Source organism: Melospiza melodia, unplaced genomic scaffold (genome assembly GCF_035770615.1).
Source record: "Melospiza melodia melodia isolate bMelMel2 unplaced genomic scaffold, bMelMel2.pri scaffold_384, whole genome shotgun sequence".
Lineage (NCBI taxonomy): Eukaryota > Metazoa > Chordata > Aves > Passeriformes > Passerellidae > Melospiza > Melospiza melodia.
Window position 1 is genome coordinate 975 of NW_026948705.1, and position 20,635 is coordinate 21,609.

Genomic DNA, 20,635 nt, shown 5'->3' on the forward strand with positions numbered 1-20,635 from the left:
TCATATAATATCATATAATATCATATAATATCATATAATATGACATGACATGACATGACATGACATGACATGACATGACATAACATAACATAACATAACATAACATAACATAACATAACATAATATAATATGTGTTAATTAATTACTTAATTAAAAATTAATTTTAACATTTCATATTATTCCATATTAACAATTCCAAAAAGCCCAAATGAAAGCGCACATTTTCCCAGGGAGGGATCCCCACGGGCTCGGAATTCCGAGCGTTTCCCACCTCATCCTGTCGCGCGTCTCCTGGAACTGCCCCACCACGCGCTCAGCTCCAGCTCCAGGCTCTGCTTTTCCTCCTGAACTTCACCTCCTGCTTGGCCATTTTGTCCTTCAGCAGCTCCAGGGTGGTCCTGAACCTGGGCAGGGACGGAGAGCGCGGAGTTTGGGATGTGGGGAAAGCTTTGGGATGGGATGGGATGGGATGGGATGGGATGGGATGGGATGGGATGGGATGGATGGGATGGGATGGATGGATGGATGGATGGATGGATGGATGGATGGATGGATGGATGGATGGATGGATGGGTGGATGGATGGGATGGGATGGGATGGGATGGGATGGGATCAATGGGATGGGATGGGATGGGATGGGATGGGATGGGATGGGATGGGATGGATGGATGGATGGATGGATGGATGGATGGGATGGGATGGGATGGGATGGGATGGATGGGATGGGATGGGATGGGATGGGATGGGGTGGGATGGGATCAATGGGATGGGATGGGATGGGATGGGATGGGATGGGATGGGGTGGGATGGGGTGGGATGGGATGGGACGGGACGGGACGGGACGGGATGGGGTAGGATGGAATGGGGTGGGATGGGATGGGATGGGATTCCCTCGGGATGGGATGGGATGGGATGGGATTCATGGGATGGGATGGGATGGATGGGATGGGATGGGATGGGATGGGATGGGATGGGATGGGATGGGATGGGATGGGATGGGATGGGATGGGATGGGATGGGATGGGATGGGATGGGATGGATGGATGGATGGATGGATGGATGGGATGGGATGGGATGGGATGGGATTCCCCCGGGATGGGATGGGATCAATGGGATGGGATTCCCCCGGGATGGGTTTTACCGGTTGATTTTCCGTTTCTGCAGGGATCGCAGCGTGGAATTTTCTATGTCCAGCTGCCGGAGCACGTCCAGGTTGTAGTCCAGCTTCACCTGGTTCAGGTGGTACATCCCCTTCATCTGGCGCAGCTTCCTCTCCAGGCGCTGCAATTCCGCAGGGGAAAAATAAAAAATTCACAAAGAATTCCATGGGCATTCCATGGATTTCCATGAGAAAAAAAAAAAAAATCACAAAAAATTCCATGGGAATTCCATGGGAAAACCCCACAAAGACAAACCCACAAAAACAATCCCTTCATCTGATGGAGTTTCCTCTTCAGGTGCTGGGGAAAAATAAAAAATTCACAAAGAATTCCATGGGAATTCCATGGAAAAAAACCCACAAAGAATTCCATGGATTTCCATGGAAAAACCCACAAAGAATTCCATGGAAATTCCATGGGAAAAACCGCACAAATAATTCCATGGGAATTCCATGGATTTCCGTGGGGAAAAAAAATCCCAAAAAATTCCATGGGAATTCCATGGAAATTCCATGGGAAAAACTCCACAAAGAATTCCAAGGAAATTCCATGGATTTCCACAAAGAATTCCAAGGAAATTCCATGGATTCCCATGGAATTGTTTGTGGAGTTTTTCCCATGGAATTTCCATGGAATTCCCTTCCCATGGAATTCTTTGGGATTGTTTTTTTTTCCCCATGGAAATCCATGGAATTTCCTTGGAATTTTTTGGGATTTTTTTCCCCCATGGAAATCCATGGAATTCCCATGGAATTCTTTGTGGGTTTTTTCCCATGGAATTCCCATGGAATTCTTTGTGGAGTTTTTCCCTTGGAATTTCCATGGAATTCCATGGAATTTTTTGGGATTTTTTTTTCCCATGGAAATCCATGGAATTTCCTTGGAATTCTTTGTGGTTTTTCCCATGGAAATCCCATGGAATTCTTTGTGAATTTTTTATTACTTCCATGGGAATTCCATAGAATTTCCATGGAGGAAAAACCCACCGAGAATTTCCATGGGGAAAACCCCAGAAATTATCCCACGGAAATTCCAAGGGAAAAACCCCACAAGGACAAGCCCGGAGTTTAGGAAAAACCTGCGGAAATTCCCAGAAGGGTTTGGATTGTCAGGAAAACAAAAAAAAAAATCTGGAATTAAATCCCAGCAGGGCAAGAGATTTTTTATTTTTTATATTTATTTTTTATATTTATTTTATATTATATTTTTTATATTTTTTATATTTATTTTATTTTATTTTATTTTCCCAGAGGATGGGGAAAAGCCACAATCCAGGGTTGAATTCCCAAAAATCCCCCTGAGGCAGAAACCCAAAGGCAAAAATCCCAAAAATCCATCAGGGAATTCCTTCCCACCCCAAATCCCAGCCCCAGCCTCAATTTTGGCTTCCAGGAATTTTTGTTTGATTTTTCCCCCTGCAGAGAGCAGAGAGAATTCCTGCCCTGATTCCTCAGGGAATTCTGCATTTGTTCGGATTATTTTTACACTTTTAGTGGGATATTTGACACTTATTTGGGGGAAAATATTAGGATATTTTACATTTATTTGGGGTGAAAATATTGGGATATTTTACATTAATTTGGGGTGAAAATATTGGGATATTTTACACTAATTTGGGAAGAAAATATTCCTAAAATCCTGTATTTGTTGGGATTATTTTTACACTTTTATTGGGATATTTTACACTTATTTAGGGAAGAAAATATTGGGATATTTTACATTTATTTAGGAAGAAAATATTGGGACATTTTACATTTATTTAGGGAAGAAAATATTGGGACATTTTACACTTATTTGGGGAAGAAAATATTCCTAAAATCCTGTATTTGTTGGGGCTATTTTTACACTTTTATTGGGATATTTTACACTTATTTGGGGTGAAAATAGTGGGACATTTTACACTTATTTTGGGGAAGAAAATATTGGGATATTTTACATTTATTTGGGGAAGAAAATATTGGGATATTTTACATTAATTTGGGAAGAAAATACTGGGATATTTTACACTTATTTGGGGTGAAAATAGTGGGATATTTTACACTTATTTGGGGAAGAAAATATTCCTAAAATCCTGTATTTGTTGGGGCTATTTTTACACTTTTATTGGGATACTTTACACTTATTTGGGGAAGAAAAATTGGGATATTTTACACTTATTTGGGGAAGGAAATATTGGGATATTTTACATTTATTTGGGGAAGAAATTATTGGGATATTTTACACTTATTTGGGGTAAAAATATTGGGATATTTTACATTTATTTAGGAAGAAAATATTGGGACATTTTACACTTATTTGTGGAAGAAAATATTGGGATATTTTACACTTATTTGGTGAAGAAAATATTCTAAATCCTGTATTTGTTGGGACTATTTTTACACTTTTATTGGGATATTTTACACTTATTTGGGGAAGAAAATATTGGGATATTTTACATTAATTTGAGGAAGGAAATATTGGGATATTTTACATTTATTTGGGGAAGAAATATTGGGATATTAGACATTTATTTGGGGTAGAAAATATTGGGATATTTTACACATTTTTGGCGAAGAAAATATTGGGATATTTTACATTTATTTGGGGAAGAAAATATTGGAATATTTTACACTTATTTGAGGAAGAAAATATTCCTAAAATCCTGCATTTGTTGGGATTATTTTTTACACTTTTATTGGGATATTTTACATTTATTTAGGGAAGAAAATATTGGGATATTTTACACTTATTTGGGGTAAAAATATTGGGATATTTTACATTTATTTAGGAAGAAAATATTGGGACATTTTACACTTATTTGTGGAAGAAAATATTGGGATATTTTACACTTATTTGGTGAAGAAAATATTCCTAAAATCCTGTATTTGTTGGGACTATTTTTACACTTTTATTGGGATATTTTACACCTATTTGGGGAAGAAAATATTGGGATATTTTACATTAATTTGAGGAAGGAAATATTGGGATATTTTACATTTATTTGAGGAAGAAAATATTGGGATATTTTACATTTATTTGGGGAAGAAAATATTGGGATATTTTACATTTATTTTGGGGAAGAAAATATTGGAATATTTTACACTTATTTGAGGAAGAAAATATTCCTAAAATCCTGCATTTGTTGGGATTATTTTTACACTTTTATTGGGATATTTTACACTTATTTAGGGAAGAAAATATTGGGATATTTTACATTTATTTGGGGAAGAAAATATTGGGATATTTTACATTTATTTGGGGAAGAAAATATTGGGATATTTTGCACTTATTTGGGGAAGAAAATGTTGGGACATTTTACATTTATTTAGGGAAGAAAATATTGGGATATTTTGCACTTATTTGGGGAAGAAAATATTCCTAATATCCTGTATTTGTTGGGACTATTTTTACACTTTTATTGGGATATTTTACACTTATTTGGGGTGAAAATAGTGGGATATTTTACACTTATTTGGGGAAGAAAATATTGAGAGATTTTACACCTATTTGGGGAAGAAAATATTGGGATATTTTACATTTATTTAGGGAAGAAAATATTGGGATATTTTCCATTTATTTGGGGAAGAACATATTGGGATATTTTACACTTATTTAGGGAAGAAAATATTGGCACATTTTACATTAATTTGGGGAAGAAAATATTCCTAAAATCCTGTGGAAAACTTTCCCTGGAACAAGCTGAGGGATGTTTTCCGTTGTTATCCCTGTTCCCAAGGCTGCTCCAAAAACCACGATAAAGTTGTGGGACACAAAATTATCTCGGGAGCCTCGGCCAGGAACAGCCCAAGGTTGTTTTTCCAACGTTTTCCCGTCTTTCCAACGGAATTCCCTGGGAATGCTGAGCTCCCGCACGGGGCTGTTCCCATCCCAAAACATTCCGGGATCGTCCCACGCTCCCGAGGTGTCGGGATCGGAGGGTGAGGAGCTGCTGGAGCGAGGCCAGGGAGAGCTGCGGGGCTGGGAACGTGCAGATGGATCAGGGAGGGATCCAGGGAATCCTCGGAGACGTTTCCAGAAGGGAGGGAGAGCTGGGATTGGGGATTTGGGATTTGGGATTTGGGATTTGGGATTTGGGATTTGGGATGAAGGATGGAGGGGCAGGAGGCAGGGAATGGCTTCCAGTGGGAAAGGGGAGCTGGGGATGGTGGGATCTTGGGAAGGGATTCCTGGCTGGGCTGGAATTCCCAGAGAATCCCTGGCAGTGTCCCAGGGGTGGATTTGGATCACCCTGGGATGGTGGGAAGTGTCCCTGGGATGGGATTGAAGGTCCAGGGATCCCATCCCAAACCATCCCGGGATTCTGGGATCAAGGACACTCAGGATCCAACCCGAGAGATTTTTATGGAATTCAGGGATGGGAAAGGGAAGGGAGACCCTTCCTGGAATCCTGAATTCCCAGGGAAGACCCTGGATCCCGAAATTCCCTCTCAAGGAGGAGTCGGGATGGGGATGGATCCAATGGCAGGCTGGGAGGGCTGGGAATGTGCAGCTGGATCAGGGAAGGATCCAGGGAATCCTTGGAGCCTTTTCCAGAAGGAAGGGAGAGCTGGGATTTGGGATTTGGGATTTGGGATTTGGGATTTGGGATGAAGGATGGAGGGGCAGGAGGCAGGGAATGGCTTCCAGTGGGAAAGGGGAGCTTGGGATGGTGGGATCTTGGGAAGGGATTCCTGGCTTGGTTGGAATTCCCAGAGAATCCCTGGCAGTGTCCCAGGGTGGGTTTGGAGCACCCTGGGATGGTGGGAATTGGGATTGGAGGTCCATGGATCCCATCAAAACCACTCAGGGATTCTGGGATCAAGGACCCACACGGAGGGATTTTTATGGAATTGAGGGAAGGGAGACCCTTCCTGGAGTCCTGAATTCCCAGGGAGGCCCCTGGATCCCAAAATTCTTTCTCAGAGAGGAATCAGGATGGGGCTGGATCCAACCCAGGAGAGCTGGGAATGTGCAGCTGGATCAGGGAAGGATCCAGGAAATCCTTGGAGCATTTTCCAGAAGGGAGGGAGAGCTGGATTTGGGATTTGGGATGAAGGATGGAGGGGCAGGAGGCAGGGAATGGCTTCCAGTGGGAAAGGGGAGCTTGGGATGGTGGGATCTTGGGAAGGGATTCCTGGCTGGGCTGGGATTCCCAGAGAATCCCTGGCAGTGTCCAAGGAGAGTTTGGATCACCCTGGGGTAGTGGGGGTGTCGGGGCTGGAATGGGGTGGGATTTGGGCTCCCTGATCCCACCCAAACCATTCCAGCATTCCCAGGGGTGATTCCCTGATCCGGGGCCTCTCCCGGTACCTCCACGTCCTCTTCCAGCTGCCACTTCAGGCCGTCGTGCGTTTCTGTGCTCGCGTCCTGCAGCTCGTTCAGCTGCTGCTCGAAATCCAGAGCCTGGTCCACCTTCCTCCGCAGGAACTCCAGCTGTGGGGACAAGGAGAACCTCAACCAACCCCATCCAACCTCCTCCGACCTCCTCCAACCTCATCCCAGCTCATCCAACCTCATCCAACCCCATCCAACCTCCTCCAACCTCCTCCCACCTCATCCCAGCTCATCCAACCTCATCCAACCCCATCCAACCTCCTCCGACCTCATCCAACCCCATCCAGCCTCCTCCGACCTCATCCAACCCCATCCAACCTCCTCCGACCTCCTCCAACCTCATCCCAGCTCATCCAACCTCATCCAACCTCCTCCGACCTCATCCAACCCCATCCACCCTCATCCGACCTCATCCAACCTCATTCCAGCTCATCCAACCCCATCCAACCTCCTCCGACCTCATCCCACCTCATCCCAGCTCATCCAACCTCATCCAACTTCCTCCAAGCTCCTCCCACCTCATTCCACCTCATTCCACCTCATTCCACCTCATCCCCTATCATCTAACCTCATCCCAACCCCATCCCACCTCCTCCCACCACATCCCACCCCATCCAACCTCATTCCAGCCCGTCCAACCTCCTCCAACCTCTTCAACCTTCTCCAACTTCCTCAAACCTCCTCCAACCACATCCAACCTCATCCAACCTCCTCCAACCTCATTCCAGCCCGTCCAACCTCCTCCAACCTCCTCCAACCTCCTCCAACTTCCTCAAACCTCCTCCAACCCCATCCAACCTCCTCCGACCTCATCCAACCCCATCCAGCCTCCTCCGACCTCCTCCCACCTCATTCCACCTCATTCAAGCTCATCCCCTATCATCTAACCTCATCCCAACCTCATCCCACCTCCTTCCCACCACATCCAACCCCTTCCAACCTCATTCCAGCCCGTCCAACCTCCTCCAACCTCCTCCAACCTCATCCAACCTCCTCCAACCTCCTCAAACCTCCTCCAACCACATCCAACCTCCTCCAACCTCATTCCAGCTCATCCAACCTCATTCCACCTCCTCCAACCTCATCCCACGTCCTCTAACCTCATCCAGCCTGCTCCAACCTCATCCAACCTCCTCCCACCTCATCTAACATCCTCCAACCTCATCCCACCTCATCCCAGGTCATTCCAGCTCGTCCCACCTCCTCCAACCTCATCCCACCTTCTCCAACCTTTATTGCACGTCATCCAACCTCATTCTGTCTCATCCAACCTCATCCAACCCCATCCAATCTCATTCCAGCTCATCCAACCTCTTCCAACCTCATCCCACCTCATCCAATCCCATCCTAATCTCATCCAGTCTCATCCATCCCAATCCAATCTCATCCAACCTCCTCCCATCTTATCCAACCTCATCCATCCCAATCCATTCTTGTCCAATCTCCTCCAACCTCTTCCAACTCCATCCAATCCCATCCAACCTTCTCCAATCCCATCCAATCTCATCCCATCTCATCCAACCTCATCATCCAACCTCCTCCAACCTCATCTAATCCCATCCATCCTCATCCAACCTCATTCCAATCCATCCTCATCCAATCCCAGCCAATCTCATCCAACCTCATCCAACCTCATCCAACCTCATCCAACATCTTCCAACCTCCTCCAACTCAATCCCACCTCATCCATCCCAATCCATCCTCATCCAATCCCATCCAATCCCATCCAATCCGATCCCACCTCATCCAGCCTCATCCAACCTCATCCAATCCCATCCAACCTTGTCCAATCCCATCCAATCTCATCCCACCTCATCATCCAACCTCCTCCAATCCCATCCAATCCGATCCAATCCCATCCAATCCCATCCAATCCCATCCAATCCCATCCAACCTTGTCCAATCCCATCCAATCTCATCCCACCTCATCATCCAACCTCCTCCAATCCCATCCAATCCCACCCAATCCCATCCAATCCCACCCAATCCCATCCAATCCCATCCAATCCCATCCAATCCCATCCAATCCCATCCAATCTCATCCAATCCCATCCAATCCCATCCAATCCCATCCAATCCCATCCAATCCCATCCAATCCCATCCAATCCCATCCAACCTCCTCCAATCCCATCCAATCCCATCCAATCCCACCCAATCCCATCCAATCCCATCCAATCCCATCCAACCTCCTCCAATCCCATCCAACCTCCTCCAATCCCATCCAATCCCATCCAATCCCATCCAACCTCATCCAATCCCATCCAATCCCATCCAATCCCATCCAATCCCATCCAACCTCCTCCAATCCCATCCAATCCCATCCAATCCCATCCAATCCCATCCAATCCCATCCAACCTCCTCCAATCCCATCCAATCCCATCCAATCCCATCCAGTCCCACCCAATCCCATCCAATCCCATCCAATCCCATCCAACCTCATCCAATCCCATCCAATCCCATCCAATCTCGTCCAACCTCATCCAATCCCATCCAATCCCATCCAACCTCCTCCAATCCCATCCAATCCCATCCAATCTCATCCAATCTCATCCAATCTCATCCAATCCCATCCAATCCCATCCAATCCCATCCAATCCCATCCAACCCCACCCCACCTCCTCCAGCCTCTCCCAACCTCACCCAGTCATCGATCCCCAGGGACTTTTCCCGCCCTCGGCGATTCCCCGATCTCCCACGGGCTTCACCTCCTGCTCGTTGTGCTCCCTCATGGCCTCGTTCCACCGGCTCCTGTTGCTCGTCAGCATCTCCCGCCGCTCCTCCTCAAACGTTTTCTGCGGAAAATTTGGGAATTCCAGGAATTCCGCACCGGGATCACAAATCCAGAAACCAAACCAATTTTCCCACTTTCCCCGTTTTGCCCATGGCCGGGGTACCTCGATGTGCCGCAGGTGGTGCCGGTAGGAGCGGAGCGTGGAGCGCGTCTGCTCCTCCATCCGCTCCAGCAGCACCCGCGTGGCCTCGGCCTGGTCCCGCAGGGTCTGCTCGTACAGCTCGTCCCGGGCCTTCACCTCCTGGGAAAAAACACACGGAAAAGGAGCCGGGAATTGGTGGGAATGGGCAGGGATGGGCAGGGATGGGCAGGGAATGGGCAGGGATGGGCAGGGAATGGGCAGGGAATGGGCAGGGATGGGCAGGGAATGGGCAGGGAAAGGGCAGGGAATGGGCAGGGAATGGGCAGGGATGGGCAGGGAATGGGCAGGGAATGGGCAGGAATGGGCAGGGAATGGGCAGGGATGGGCAGGGAATGGGCAGGGAATGGGCAGGGAATGGGCAGGGAATGGGCAGGGATGGGCAGGGAATGGGCAGGGAATGGGCAGGGAATGGGCAGGGAATGGGCAGGGATGGGCAGGGAATGGGCAGGGAATGGGCAGGGATGGGCAGGGAATGGGCAGGGAATGGGCAGGGAAAGGGCAGGGAATGCTCAGGGAAAGGGCAGGGAATGGGCAGGGAATGATCAGGGAATGCTCAGGGAAAGGGCAGGGAATGGGCAGGGAATGATCAGGGAATGGGCAGGGAATGCTCAGGGAAAGGGCAGGGAATGTTCAGGGAAAGGGCAGGGAATGGGCAGGGAATGGGCAGGGAATGCTCTGGGAATGCTCTGGGAATGCTCTGGGAATGGGCAGGGAATGATCAGGGAATGATCAGGGAATGGGCAGGGAATGCTGAGGGAATGCTCTGGGAATGGGCAGGGAATGATCAGGGAATGATCAGGGAATGGGCAGGGAATGGGCAGGGAATGATCAGGGAATGGGCAGGGAATGGGCAGGGAATGGGCAGGGAATGCTCAGGGAATGCTCAGGGAATGGGCAGGGAATGGGCAGGGAATGATCAGGGAATGGGCAGGGAATGATCAGGGAATGGGCAGGGAATGCTCAGGGAATGCTCAGGGAATGTTCAGGGAATGCTCAGGGAATGCTCAGGGAATGCTCAGGGAATGCTCAGGGAATGGGCAGGGAATGCTCAGGGAATGCTCAGGGAATGGGCAGGGAATGATCAGGGAATGGGCAGGGAATGCTCAGGGAATGGGCAGGGAATGATCAGGGAATGGGCAGGGAATGATCAGGGAATGGGCAGGGAATGGGCAGGACGTGGAATTATCGTGGACTGGGTGGGAAGGGAATTCAAGGATCATCCAGTTCCAACCTCGCGATCACAGGGTGATCCAAACTTTCCTTGGATGCTCCCAGGGGTTCTCTGGGAATCCCAGCCCAGCCAGGAATCCCTTCCCAAGATCCCACCATCCCAAGCTCCCCTTTCCCACTGGAAGCCATTCCCTGCCTCCTGCCCCTCCAGCCCTTGCCCAAATCCCAGCTCTCCTGGAGCCCCTTTGGGATGGGGAAGCGGCTCCAAGGATCCCCTGGATCCTGCCCTGATCCAGCTGCACATTCCCAGCTCTCCCAGCCCGGATCCCCACCCTGCTCCCAGAGTGCCCCAGGTACCTCCTGGAGCTCCCGGATGAGCTGGTTCTTCCTGGCCAGGAGCTGCTCGCACTCCTGGCGCTGCTGCTCCAGCAGCTCCCACAGCTCCTGCGGCACCCTCAGCTCCCCCGCCAGGCCCCACTTGGAGTTGATCTGCACCAGCTTCTCCGTGCCGTGCTGGGCGTCCGCCTCCAGCTTCTCCAGCCTGAGGGAACACCGGGAGTCAGGGAGATGGGACAGGGCTGGAATTGCTGCAGACACGGGGCTCTTCCCTTCCCTGAATCCCTTCCATGAATCCCTTCTCATCCCTGAATCCCTTTCCTTCCCTAAATCCCTTCCATGAATCTCTTGCCTGAATCCCTTTCCTAAATCCATTCCCTAAATCACTTCCCTGAATTCCCTTCCTTCTGTAAATCCCTTCCCTCCCCTTCCCTTCCCTTCCCTTCCCTTCCCTTCCCTTCCCTTCCCTTCCCTTCCCTTCCCTTCCCTTCCCTTCCCTTCCCTTCCCTTCCCTTCCCTTCCCTTCCCTTCCCTTCCCTTCCCTTCCCTTCCCTTCCTCCCTTTCCTTTCCCAAATCTTCTCCCTGAATCCCTTTCCTAAATCCCTTCAGTGAATCCATTCCCTGAACCCCTTTCCTTCCCTGATTCCCTTCCCAGAGTCTCTTCCCCAAATCCCATCCCTAAATCCCATCCCTAAATCCCATCCCTAAATCCATTCCCTAAATCCATTCCCTGAATCCCTTCCCTAAATCTGTTCCCTAAAATCCCTTCCCTGAATCCATTCCCAAAATCCCCTCCCTAAATTCCTTCCCAAAATTCCTTTCCTAAATCCCTTTCCTTCTCTAAATCCCTCCCTGCATCCCTTTCCTAAATCCATTCCCTAAATCCCTTCCATTAATTCCTTCCCTGAATCCCTTCCCTAAATCTGTTCCTTAAAATCCCTCTCCTACCTTAAATCCCTTCCCGAAATCCCTTCCCTAAAACCCTTCCCTAAATCCATTCCCAAAATCCCCTCCCTAAATTCCTTCCCAAAATTCCTTTCCTAAATCCCTTTCCTTCTCTAAATCCCTCCCTGCATCCCTTTCCTAAATCCATTCCCTGAATCCTTTCCATTAATCCCTTCCCTGAATCCCTTACCTAAAATCCCTTTCCTACTCTAAATCCCCATCCCGAATCCCTTCCCTAAATCCATTCCATAAGTCCCGTCCCTGAATCCTCTTCCTAAATCCCCTCCCTAAAATTCCTTCCCTTCACTAAATCCCTTTCTTGAATCCCTTCCTTGAATCCCCTCCCTAAATCCCTTCCCTGAATCTCTTCCCTTTCCTAAATCCCCTCCTTAAAATCCTTTTCTGAAATCCCTTCCCTAAATCCCTTCCCTGAATCTCTTTCCTTCCCTAAATCCCTTTCCTGATTCCATTCCCTGAATCCCTTCCCTGGATCCTCTCCCTAAAATCCCTTCCCTGAATCCATTCTCTAAATCCCTTCCCTAAAACCCCTTCCGAAATCTATTCCCTAAATGCCTTCCATGAATTCCTTCCCTAAATTCCTTCCCTTGTTCCATTCCCTAAATCCCCTCCCTGAATCCCCTCCCTAAATCCCTTCCCTAAATCCTTCCCCAAAATCCCTTCCCGGAATCCCATCCATGAATCCTTTCCCTAAAATCCCTTCCCCAAATCCCTTCTCTAAATCTCTTCCCTAAATCCTTTCCATGAATCCATTCCCTGAATCTGTTCCATGAATTCCTTCCCCGAATCCCTTCCCTAAATCCATTCCCTAAATCCCTTTCCCTAAATCCCTCTCCTTCCCTAAATCCATTCCCTAAATCCCTTTCCTTCCCTAAACCCCTTTCCTGATTCCATTCCCCAAATCCTTTCCCTAAATCCCCTTCCCTGAATCCCTTCCCTAAACCCATTCCCTAAACCCTTTCCCTAAATCCCTTTCCTTCCCTAAATCCATTCCCCGAATCTCCTTCCTTTCCTGAATTCCTCTCCTTCCCTGAATCCCTTCCCTAAATCCTTCCCCAAAATCCCTTCCCGGAATCCCATCCATGAATCCTTTCCCTGAAATCCCTTCCCTAAATCCCTTCTCAAAATCTCTTCCCTAAATCCTTTCCATGAATCCATTCCCCGAATCTCTTCCACGAATTCCTTCCCTGAATCCCTTCCCTAAATCCATTCCCTAAACCCTTTCCCTAAATCCCTTTCCTTCCCTAAACCCATTCCCCGAATCTCCTTCCTTTCCTGAATTCCTCTCCTTCCCTGAATCCCTTTCCTGAATCCCTTCCCTAAATCCTTCCCCAAAATCCCTTCCAGGAATCCCATCCATGAATCCTTTCCCTAAAATCCCTTCCCTAAATCCCTTCCCTAAACTCCACTTCCTTCCCTCAATCCCGGGAGCGCGGATTTGGTGTTTCCCGATGGAAAAGCGGGATGGGATCACCCGGGAACGATCCTGGTGGGGATCAGGGAATGCCGGAGGGTGGAAAAACCTTTGGAAAACCCCAGCAGGAAAAATTCCACTGCCAGAGCAGGACGGGCAGGGCCTTTCCAGGAATGCGCTGAGGAATTCCAAGAAGGAATTCCAGGGTGGTTTGGGATGGGATTCGTGGAGGTTCAATCCCATCTCATTCCAACCCAAAGATCCCAGGGTGATCCAACCTTTCCTTGGACACTGCCAGGGATTCTCTGGGAATCCCAGCCCAGCCAGGAATCCCTTCCCAAGATCCCACCATGTCAAGCTCCCCTTTCCCACTGGAAGCCATTCCCTGCCTCCTGCCCCTCCAGCCTTCATCCCAAATCCCAAATTCCAGCTCTGGAATCCCAAATTTCCCTCTGGAAAAGGCTCCAAGGATTCCCTGGATCCTTCCCTGATCCAGCTGCACATTCCCAGCTCTCCCAGCCTGCCATTGGATCCAGCCCCATCCCGACTCCTCCTTGAGAAGGAATTTTGGGATCCACGGGTTTCACTGGGAATCTCAGGACTCCAGGAAGGGTCTCCCTTCCCTTTTCCATCCCCAAATTCCATAAAAATCCCTCGGGATGGATCCTGAGTGTCCTTGATCCCAGAATCCCGGGATGGTTTGGGATGGGATCCCTGGACCTTCAATCCCATCCCAGGGACACTTCCCACCATCCCAGGGTGCTCCAAATCCACCCTTGGACACTGCCAGGGATTCTCTGGGAATTCCAGCCCAGCCAGGAATCCCTTCCCAAGATCCCACCATCCCAAGCTCCCCTTTCCCACTGGAAGCCATTCCCTGCCTCCTGCCCCTCCATCCCATTCCCAAATCCACCTCCAGCTCTCCTGGAAACCTCCGGAAAACTCCCCCAAACCACCCCGGCCAGGTGGGATTTGGGATCTCATTCATGGGCCGGAATTTTCCATGGGAATCCGGCAGAATTCCCAAATCCCACGGTCACCTGCTGCGCTTGTCCTGCGTGTCCTTTTCCCGCCGCTGCGATTCCCGGAGGTCGGATTCCACCTGGACGTTGGTCAGCAGCTGCGTCCCGTGGAAAAGGAGCTTGGCCAGGGCCTGCCGGGAAAGGGACATCCCGGGAATTTGGGCTTGGAATGCACCAATCCCGGATCCTTCCCGTCCGTGGGATGGGTGGGGATCCGATACCAAGGATCCCGCTCAAATCCCAATCCCTCGAGGATCCAGAAATCCCTTCCCTGAATCCCATCCCATGATCTCATTCTGGAATCCCATCCCATAATTCCATAATTCTTTCCCATAATCCCATCCCGGAATCTCTTCCTGGAATCCCATCCCAGAATCCCATCCTGAAATCCCTTCCCAGAATCCCTTCCCACAATCCCATCCCAGAATCCCATCTGTGAATCCTCTCCCATCTCATAATCCCATAATCCTTTCCCATAATCCCATCACAGAATCCCATTCCATATCCCCATCCCATAATCCCATCCTGGAATCCCATCCCAGAATTCCATCCTGGAATCCCATCCCATCCCATAATCCCAGAATCCCTTCCCATAATCCCATCATGGATTCCCATTCCATAGTTCCATAATTCCATCCCAGGATCCCATAATCCCCTCCCATAATCTCATCCTGGAATCCCTTCCTGGAATCCCATCCCAGAATTCCATCCTGGAATCCCATCCCATAATCCCTTCCCGGAATTAAATCCCATAATCCCATCCCAGAATCCCAGAATCCCATCCCAGAATCCCAGAATCCTATCCCAGAATCCCATCCTGGAATCCCACCCCAGAATCTCAGAATCCCATCCCAGAATCCCATAATCCTATTCCAGAATTCCATCCTGGAATCCCATCCCAAAATTCCATCCTGAAATCCCACCCCAAAATCCCATCCCATAATCCCAGGACATAGTCCCATCCCGGAATCCCATCCCAGAATCCCATCCCATAATCCCATCCCAGAATCCCATCTCAGAATCCCATCCTATCCCACAATCCCATAATCCCATCCTGGAATCCCATCCCGGAATCCCACCCCATAATCCCATCCCATATCCCCATCCCATAATCCCATCCCAGAATCCCATGACATAGTCCCATCCCGGAATCCCATCCCAGAATCCCATCCCAGAATCCCATCCCAGAATCCCATCCTGGAATCCCATCCCAGAATCCCATCCTGGAATCCCATCCCATAATCCCATCCTGGAATCCCATCCCGGAATCCCACCCCATAATCCCATCCCATATCCCCATCCCAGAATCCCATCCCAGAATCCCATCCCAGAATCCCATCCTGGAATCCCATCCTGGAATCCCATCCCAGAATCCCATCCTGGAATCCCATCCCATAATCCCATCCTGGAATCCCATCCCGGAATCCCACCCCATAATCCCATCCCATATCCCCATCCCAGAATCCCATAATTCCATCCCATAATCCCATCCCGGAATCCCATCCCATAATCCCAAAATCCCATAATCCCATCCCAGAATCTAAACCTGGAATCCTATCCTGGAATCCCATCCCAGAATCCCATCCCATCCATGATCCCATTCCATAATTCCATCCCGGAATCCCACTTCATAATCCCATAATCCCATCCCGGAATCCAATCCCATCCCAGAATCCCCATCTAAGGTTGGAAAATCCCACGGAATCCAACCATTCCCAGCACCAAGGGTCCAGCCCCAATCCCGCACCAGGAATTTCTCCTGGATTTTTGTCCCACCAAAGGGAACACCAAGAAGGAAAACATGGAACAAGGATGGATCCAAGAGGAGATTCCCATCGGATCCCAAATCCCAGTCCTGGGGAGTTTCTCTCCTGGTTTTTAGCCCAAAAAGGAGGAAAGCAAGGGATAAGGAAGGATCCAAGAGGAGATTCCCATCGGATCCCAAATCCCGGTCCTGGGGAGGTTTTCTCCTGGATTTTTGTCCCATCAATGGGACACCAAGGAGGAAAACATGGAACAAGGAGGGATCCAAGAGGAGATTCCCATTGGATCCCAAATCCCGGTCCTGGGGAATTTTTTTCCCCATTTTTTGTCCCACCAAGGATCTAAAGAAGGGATAAGGATGGATCCTAGAGGAGATTCCCATTGGATCCCAAATCCCGGTCCTGGGGAGGTTTTCTCCTGGATTTTTGTCCCATCAATGGGACACCAAGGAGGAAAACATGGAACAAGGAGGGATCCAAGAGGAGATTCCCATTGGATCCCAAATCCCACTCCTGGGGAGTTTCTCTCCCATTTTTTTGTCCCATCAATGGGACACCAAGGAGGAAAACATGGAACAAGGAAGGATCCAAGAGGAGATTCCCATTGGATCTCAAATCCGGGTCCTGGGGAATTTTTTCCCCATTTTTTGTCCCTCCAAGGATCAAAAGAAGGGATAAGGGTGGATCCAAGAGGAGATTCCCATTGGATCCCAAATCCCAATCCTGGGGAGTTTCTCTCCTGGTTTTTAGCCCAAAAAGAAGGAAAACCAGGGATAAGAAGGGATCCAAGAGAACATTCCCATTGGATCCCAAATCCCGGTCCTGGAGAGTTTCTCTCCCAATTTTTGTCCCACCAAGAGGACACCAAGGAGGAAAACATGGAACAAGGAGGGATCCCAGAGGAAATTCCCATCACATCCCAAATTCCACTCCTGGGAATTTCTCTTCCAGTTTTTTTGTCCCATCAAGGGGACATCAAGAAGGAAAACATGGAACAAGGAGGGATCCAAGAGGAGATTCCCATTAGATCCCAAATCCTGCTCCTAAGGTGCTCTTCTCCCATTTTTTTTTTTGTCTCACCTCTCCCGGTTTTTGGCGCAAAAAGGAGAAAAGTAAGGGATAAGAAAGAATCCAAGAGGAGATTCCCATTGGATCTCAAGGATCTGGCCCAAATTCCCACTGTGGAGTTTCTCTCTCCCAGTTTTTGGTCCATAAGGGAGGAAATCCCGGGATAATGAGGGATCCAGGAGGAGATTCCCAATTGGATCCCAAATTCCGCTCCTGGGGAGTTTCTCTCCCAGTTTTTGGTCCATAAAGGAGGAAATCCAGGGATAAGGAGGGATCCAAGAGGAGATCCCAATTGGATCCCAAATTCCACTCCTGGCGAGTTTCTCTCCCGGTTTTTGGTCCACAAAGGAGGAAATCCCGGGATAAGGAGGGATCCAAGAGGAGATTCCCAATTGGATCCCAAATCCCACTCCTGGGGAGTTTCTCTCCCAGTTTTTGGCCCATAAAGGGGGAAATCCAGGGATGAGGAGGGATCCAGGAGGAGATTCCCAGTTGGATCCCAAATCCCGGTCCTGGGGAGTTTCCCTCTCGGTTTTTGGTCCATAAAGGAGGAAATCCCGGGATAAGGAGGGATCCAAGAGGAGATCCCAAATTCCCACTGTGGAGTTTCTCTCCCGGTTTTTGGTCCATAAAGGGGGAAATCCAGGGATGAGGAGGGATCCAGGAGGAGATTCCCAATTGGATCCCAAATCCCACTCCCGGGGAGTTTCCCTCTCGGTTTTTGGTCCATAAAGGAGGAAATCCTAGGATGAAGAGGGATCCATGAGGAGATCCCAAATCCCACTCCCGGGGAGTTTCTCTCCCAGTTTTTGGTCCATAAGGGAGGAAATCCCGGGATAAAGAGGGATCCAAGAGGAGATCCCAAATTCCACTCCTGGCGAGTTTCTCTCCCAGTTTTTGGCCCATAAAAGGAGGAAACCCAGAGATGAGGAGGGATCCAGGAGGAGATCCCAAATCCCAGTCCTGGCGAGTTTCTCTCCCGGTTTTTGGTCCACAAAGGAGGAAATCCTGGGATAAAGAGGGATCCAGGAGGAGATCCCAAATTCCACTCCTGGGGAGTTTCCCTCCCGGTTTTTGGCCCATAAAAGGAGGAAACCCAGGGATGAGGAGGGATCCCGGAGGAGATTCCCAACCCCTCCTCACCCTCTCGGTCTCCTTGACCAGCTTCAGGCTCTTCCCCTTCTCCTCCTCCTGCTCCTCCTCCTTGTCCTGCTCCACCTTCTCCCCAAGCGCTTCCCTGGCAGGAAAACGGGGAAAAGTTGGGAATATTGTAATAATAGTAATAATAGTAGTAATAGTAATAATAGTAATAATAGTAATAGTAATAATAGTAGTAACAGTAATAATAGTAATAATAGTAATAGTAATAATAGTAATAATAGTAGTAACAGTAATAATAGTACTAATGGTAGTAATGGTAATAATAGTAATAATAGTAATAATAGTAATAATAGTAATAGTAATAGTAATAATAATAATAATAATAATAATAATAATAATAATAATAATAATAATGTTTATATTAATATAAATTTAATTCAATTAATATAAATATATAAACTTTACCTATAATAAATATAATATCATATAATATAATTCACATTAATTTAATGATTATAAACGTTTATATGAATGGATTTGGGATGGGTTTGGAGCCCTGGGAATGGTCCTGAGCCCTGGGGATGGGTCTGGGATGGTTCTGAGCCCTCGTTTTGGATCCTGAGCTCTGGGATCGGATTTGGGATGGATCCTGAGCCTTTGGGATGGATCCTGAGCCTGGGATTGAGTCTAGGATGGATCTTGAGCTTGGGATTTGGTTTGGGATCGATCCCGAGCCTGGGATTGGGTTTGAGACAGATCCTGAACCTGGGATTTGGTCTGGGATGGATCCTGAGCCTGAGACTGGGTTCGGGATGGATCGTGAGCCCCGATTGGGTTTGGGATGGATCCTGAGCCTTTGGGATGGATCCTGAGCCTGGGATTAGGTTTGGGATGAAGCCTGAGCCTTTGGAGTGGATCTTGAGCCAGGGAATGGATTTGGGATGGATCCTGAGCCTGGGATTGGGTTTGGGATGGATCCTGAGCCTGGGTTTGGGTTTCAGATGGATCCTGAGCCTAGGATTGTGATTGGGATGGATGCTGAACCTTTGGGATTGGTTTGAGATGGATCCTGAGCCCTGGGAATGGTTCTGAGCCCTGGGGATGGATTTGGGATGGATTCTGAGCATTTGGGATGTATCCTGAGCTCTGGGATTGGAACTGGGATTGATCCAGAGACTTTGGGGTGGTTCCTGAGCCAAGGATTAGGATGGATCCTGAGCCTGGGATTGAGTTTGGGATGGATCCTGAGCCTGGGATTGAGTTTGGGATGGATCCAGAGCCTGGGATTGGGTTTGGGATGGACTCTGAGCCTCTGGGATGGATCCTGAGCCCGGGATTGCGTTTGGGATGGGTTTGGAGCCCCGAGAATGGTCCTGAGCACTGGGGATGGATTTGGAATGGATCCTGAGCTCTGGGATGGATCCTGAGGCTGGGATTGGGTTTGGGATGGATCCTGAGCTCTGGGGATGGATTTGGGGTGGATCCTGAGCCTCTGGGATGGATCCTGAGGCTGGGATTGGGTTTTGGATGGATCCTGAGCTCTGGCAATGTTCCTGATCCCCTTGGATGGGTTTGGGACGGATCCCGAGCCCCGGTTCCGATTTTGAGACCCAGATTTGGGGTCAGCTCCTGATCTCCGGCCCAGTTTGGGGCGGGAATCCCCCACCGTCCCCTTCCCTCTGGAAAACCGGGAATGGGGCCCGGCCTTCCCCCGTTCCTCACCGGCGCCGGGCATCGATGCGGTTCCGGCGGGCGGCGATTCGCTGCTGCAGCTGCCAATCCGCTCTGGAACCGGCACGGGAACCGGGACCGATACCGCCATCGGCATCGGGAACGGCATCGGGACCGGCATCGGGAACGTGACCGGCATCGGGAACGGCATCGGGAACGGGACCGGCAGCGGGAGCGGGAACGGGACCGGGAGCGGAATCGGGATCGGGAACGGCACCGGGATCGGTACCGGGATCGGTACCAGGATCAGCACCGGGATCCGGCTCGGGACGGACTTTAGGATCGAGCTCAGGCTCCGGTTGGGGCTCCGCGGGCTCCACGCTCGGGCCTGGGCCCGCCCCGTCCGCCCCCGGCTCCATCAGCACACCTGGGCGCAGGTGCGCGTCCGTTACCGCGCATGCGCGGCTCCCGTTACCCCGGCAACGGCTGATGCGCTGCGCTCACTGCGCATGCGCGCACACTGAGCGTCCCGCGTTGCCAAGCAACGGGTGTGTCATCACCTGCGCGCTGCCGCGCATGCGCGGTGACCCTTCCCGTTGCTTGGCAACGGCGGGAGCATCATGGCCCCCTCCCCCCTCCGCTCCCAAATTTTCCAAATTTTCCGTGGGAAACGGCGGGAAAAAGGCACCGGGGGAGATCCTCCCGCTCCTTCCCGCCG

The 20,635-nt window shown here is 49.5% G+C and overlaps 1 protein-coding gene across 1 annotated transcript; it reads right to left on the reverse strand.

The window, feature by feature from the left end:
- Window positions 1-266: 266 nt before the first annotated feature.
- Window positions 267-20,365, reverse strand: LOC134434547 (dynein regulatory complex protein 1-like). The gene is made up of 9 exons (XM_063183218.1): window positions 19,969-20,365; window positions 18,289-18,382; window positions 14,333-14,445; window positions 10,936-11,119; window positions 9,370-9,507; window positions 9,181-9,267; window positions 6,450-6,572; window positions 1,142-1,281; window positions 267-404 (listed from the first exon to the last, which is right to left on the reverse strand). Exons 1-9 carry the CDS (start codon window positions 20,334-20,336, stop codon window positions 314-316), a joined length of 1,338 nt encoding a protein of 445 aa, XP_063039288.1. The 5' UTR covers window positions 20,337-20,365; the 3' UTR covers window positions 267-313.
- Between the last annotated feature and the right edge of the window lie 270 nt (window positions 20,366-20,635).

What these genes read in the sequence shown, in the direction of transcription:
- LOC134434547 (XM_063183218.1), bottom strand. Translation starts at nt 20,336, where the DNA reads ATGGAGCCGGGGGCGGACGGGGCGGGCCCAGGCCCGAGCGTGGAGCCC. An exon ending in ACGCAGGACAAGCGCAGCAG is followed by an intron (nt 11,120 to 14,332) that starts GTGACCGTGGGA and finishes GTGTTCCCTCAG; the next exon opens with GCTGGAGAAGCTGGAGGCGG. An exon ending in CAGAAACGGAAAATCAACCG is followed by an intron (nt 405 to 1,141) that starts GTAAAACCCATC and finishes GTCCCTGCCCAG; the next exon opens with GTTCAGGACCACCCTGGAGC.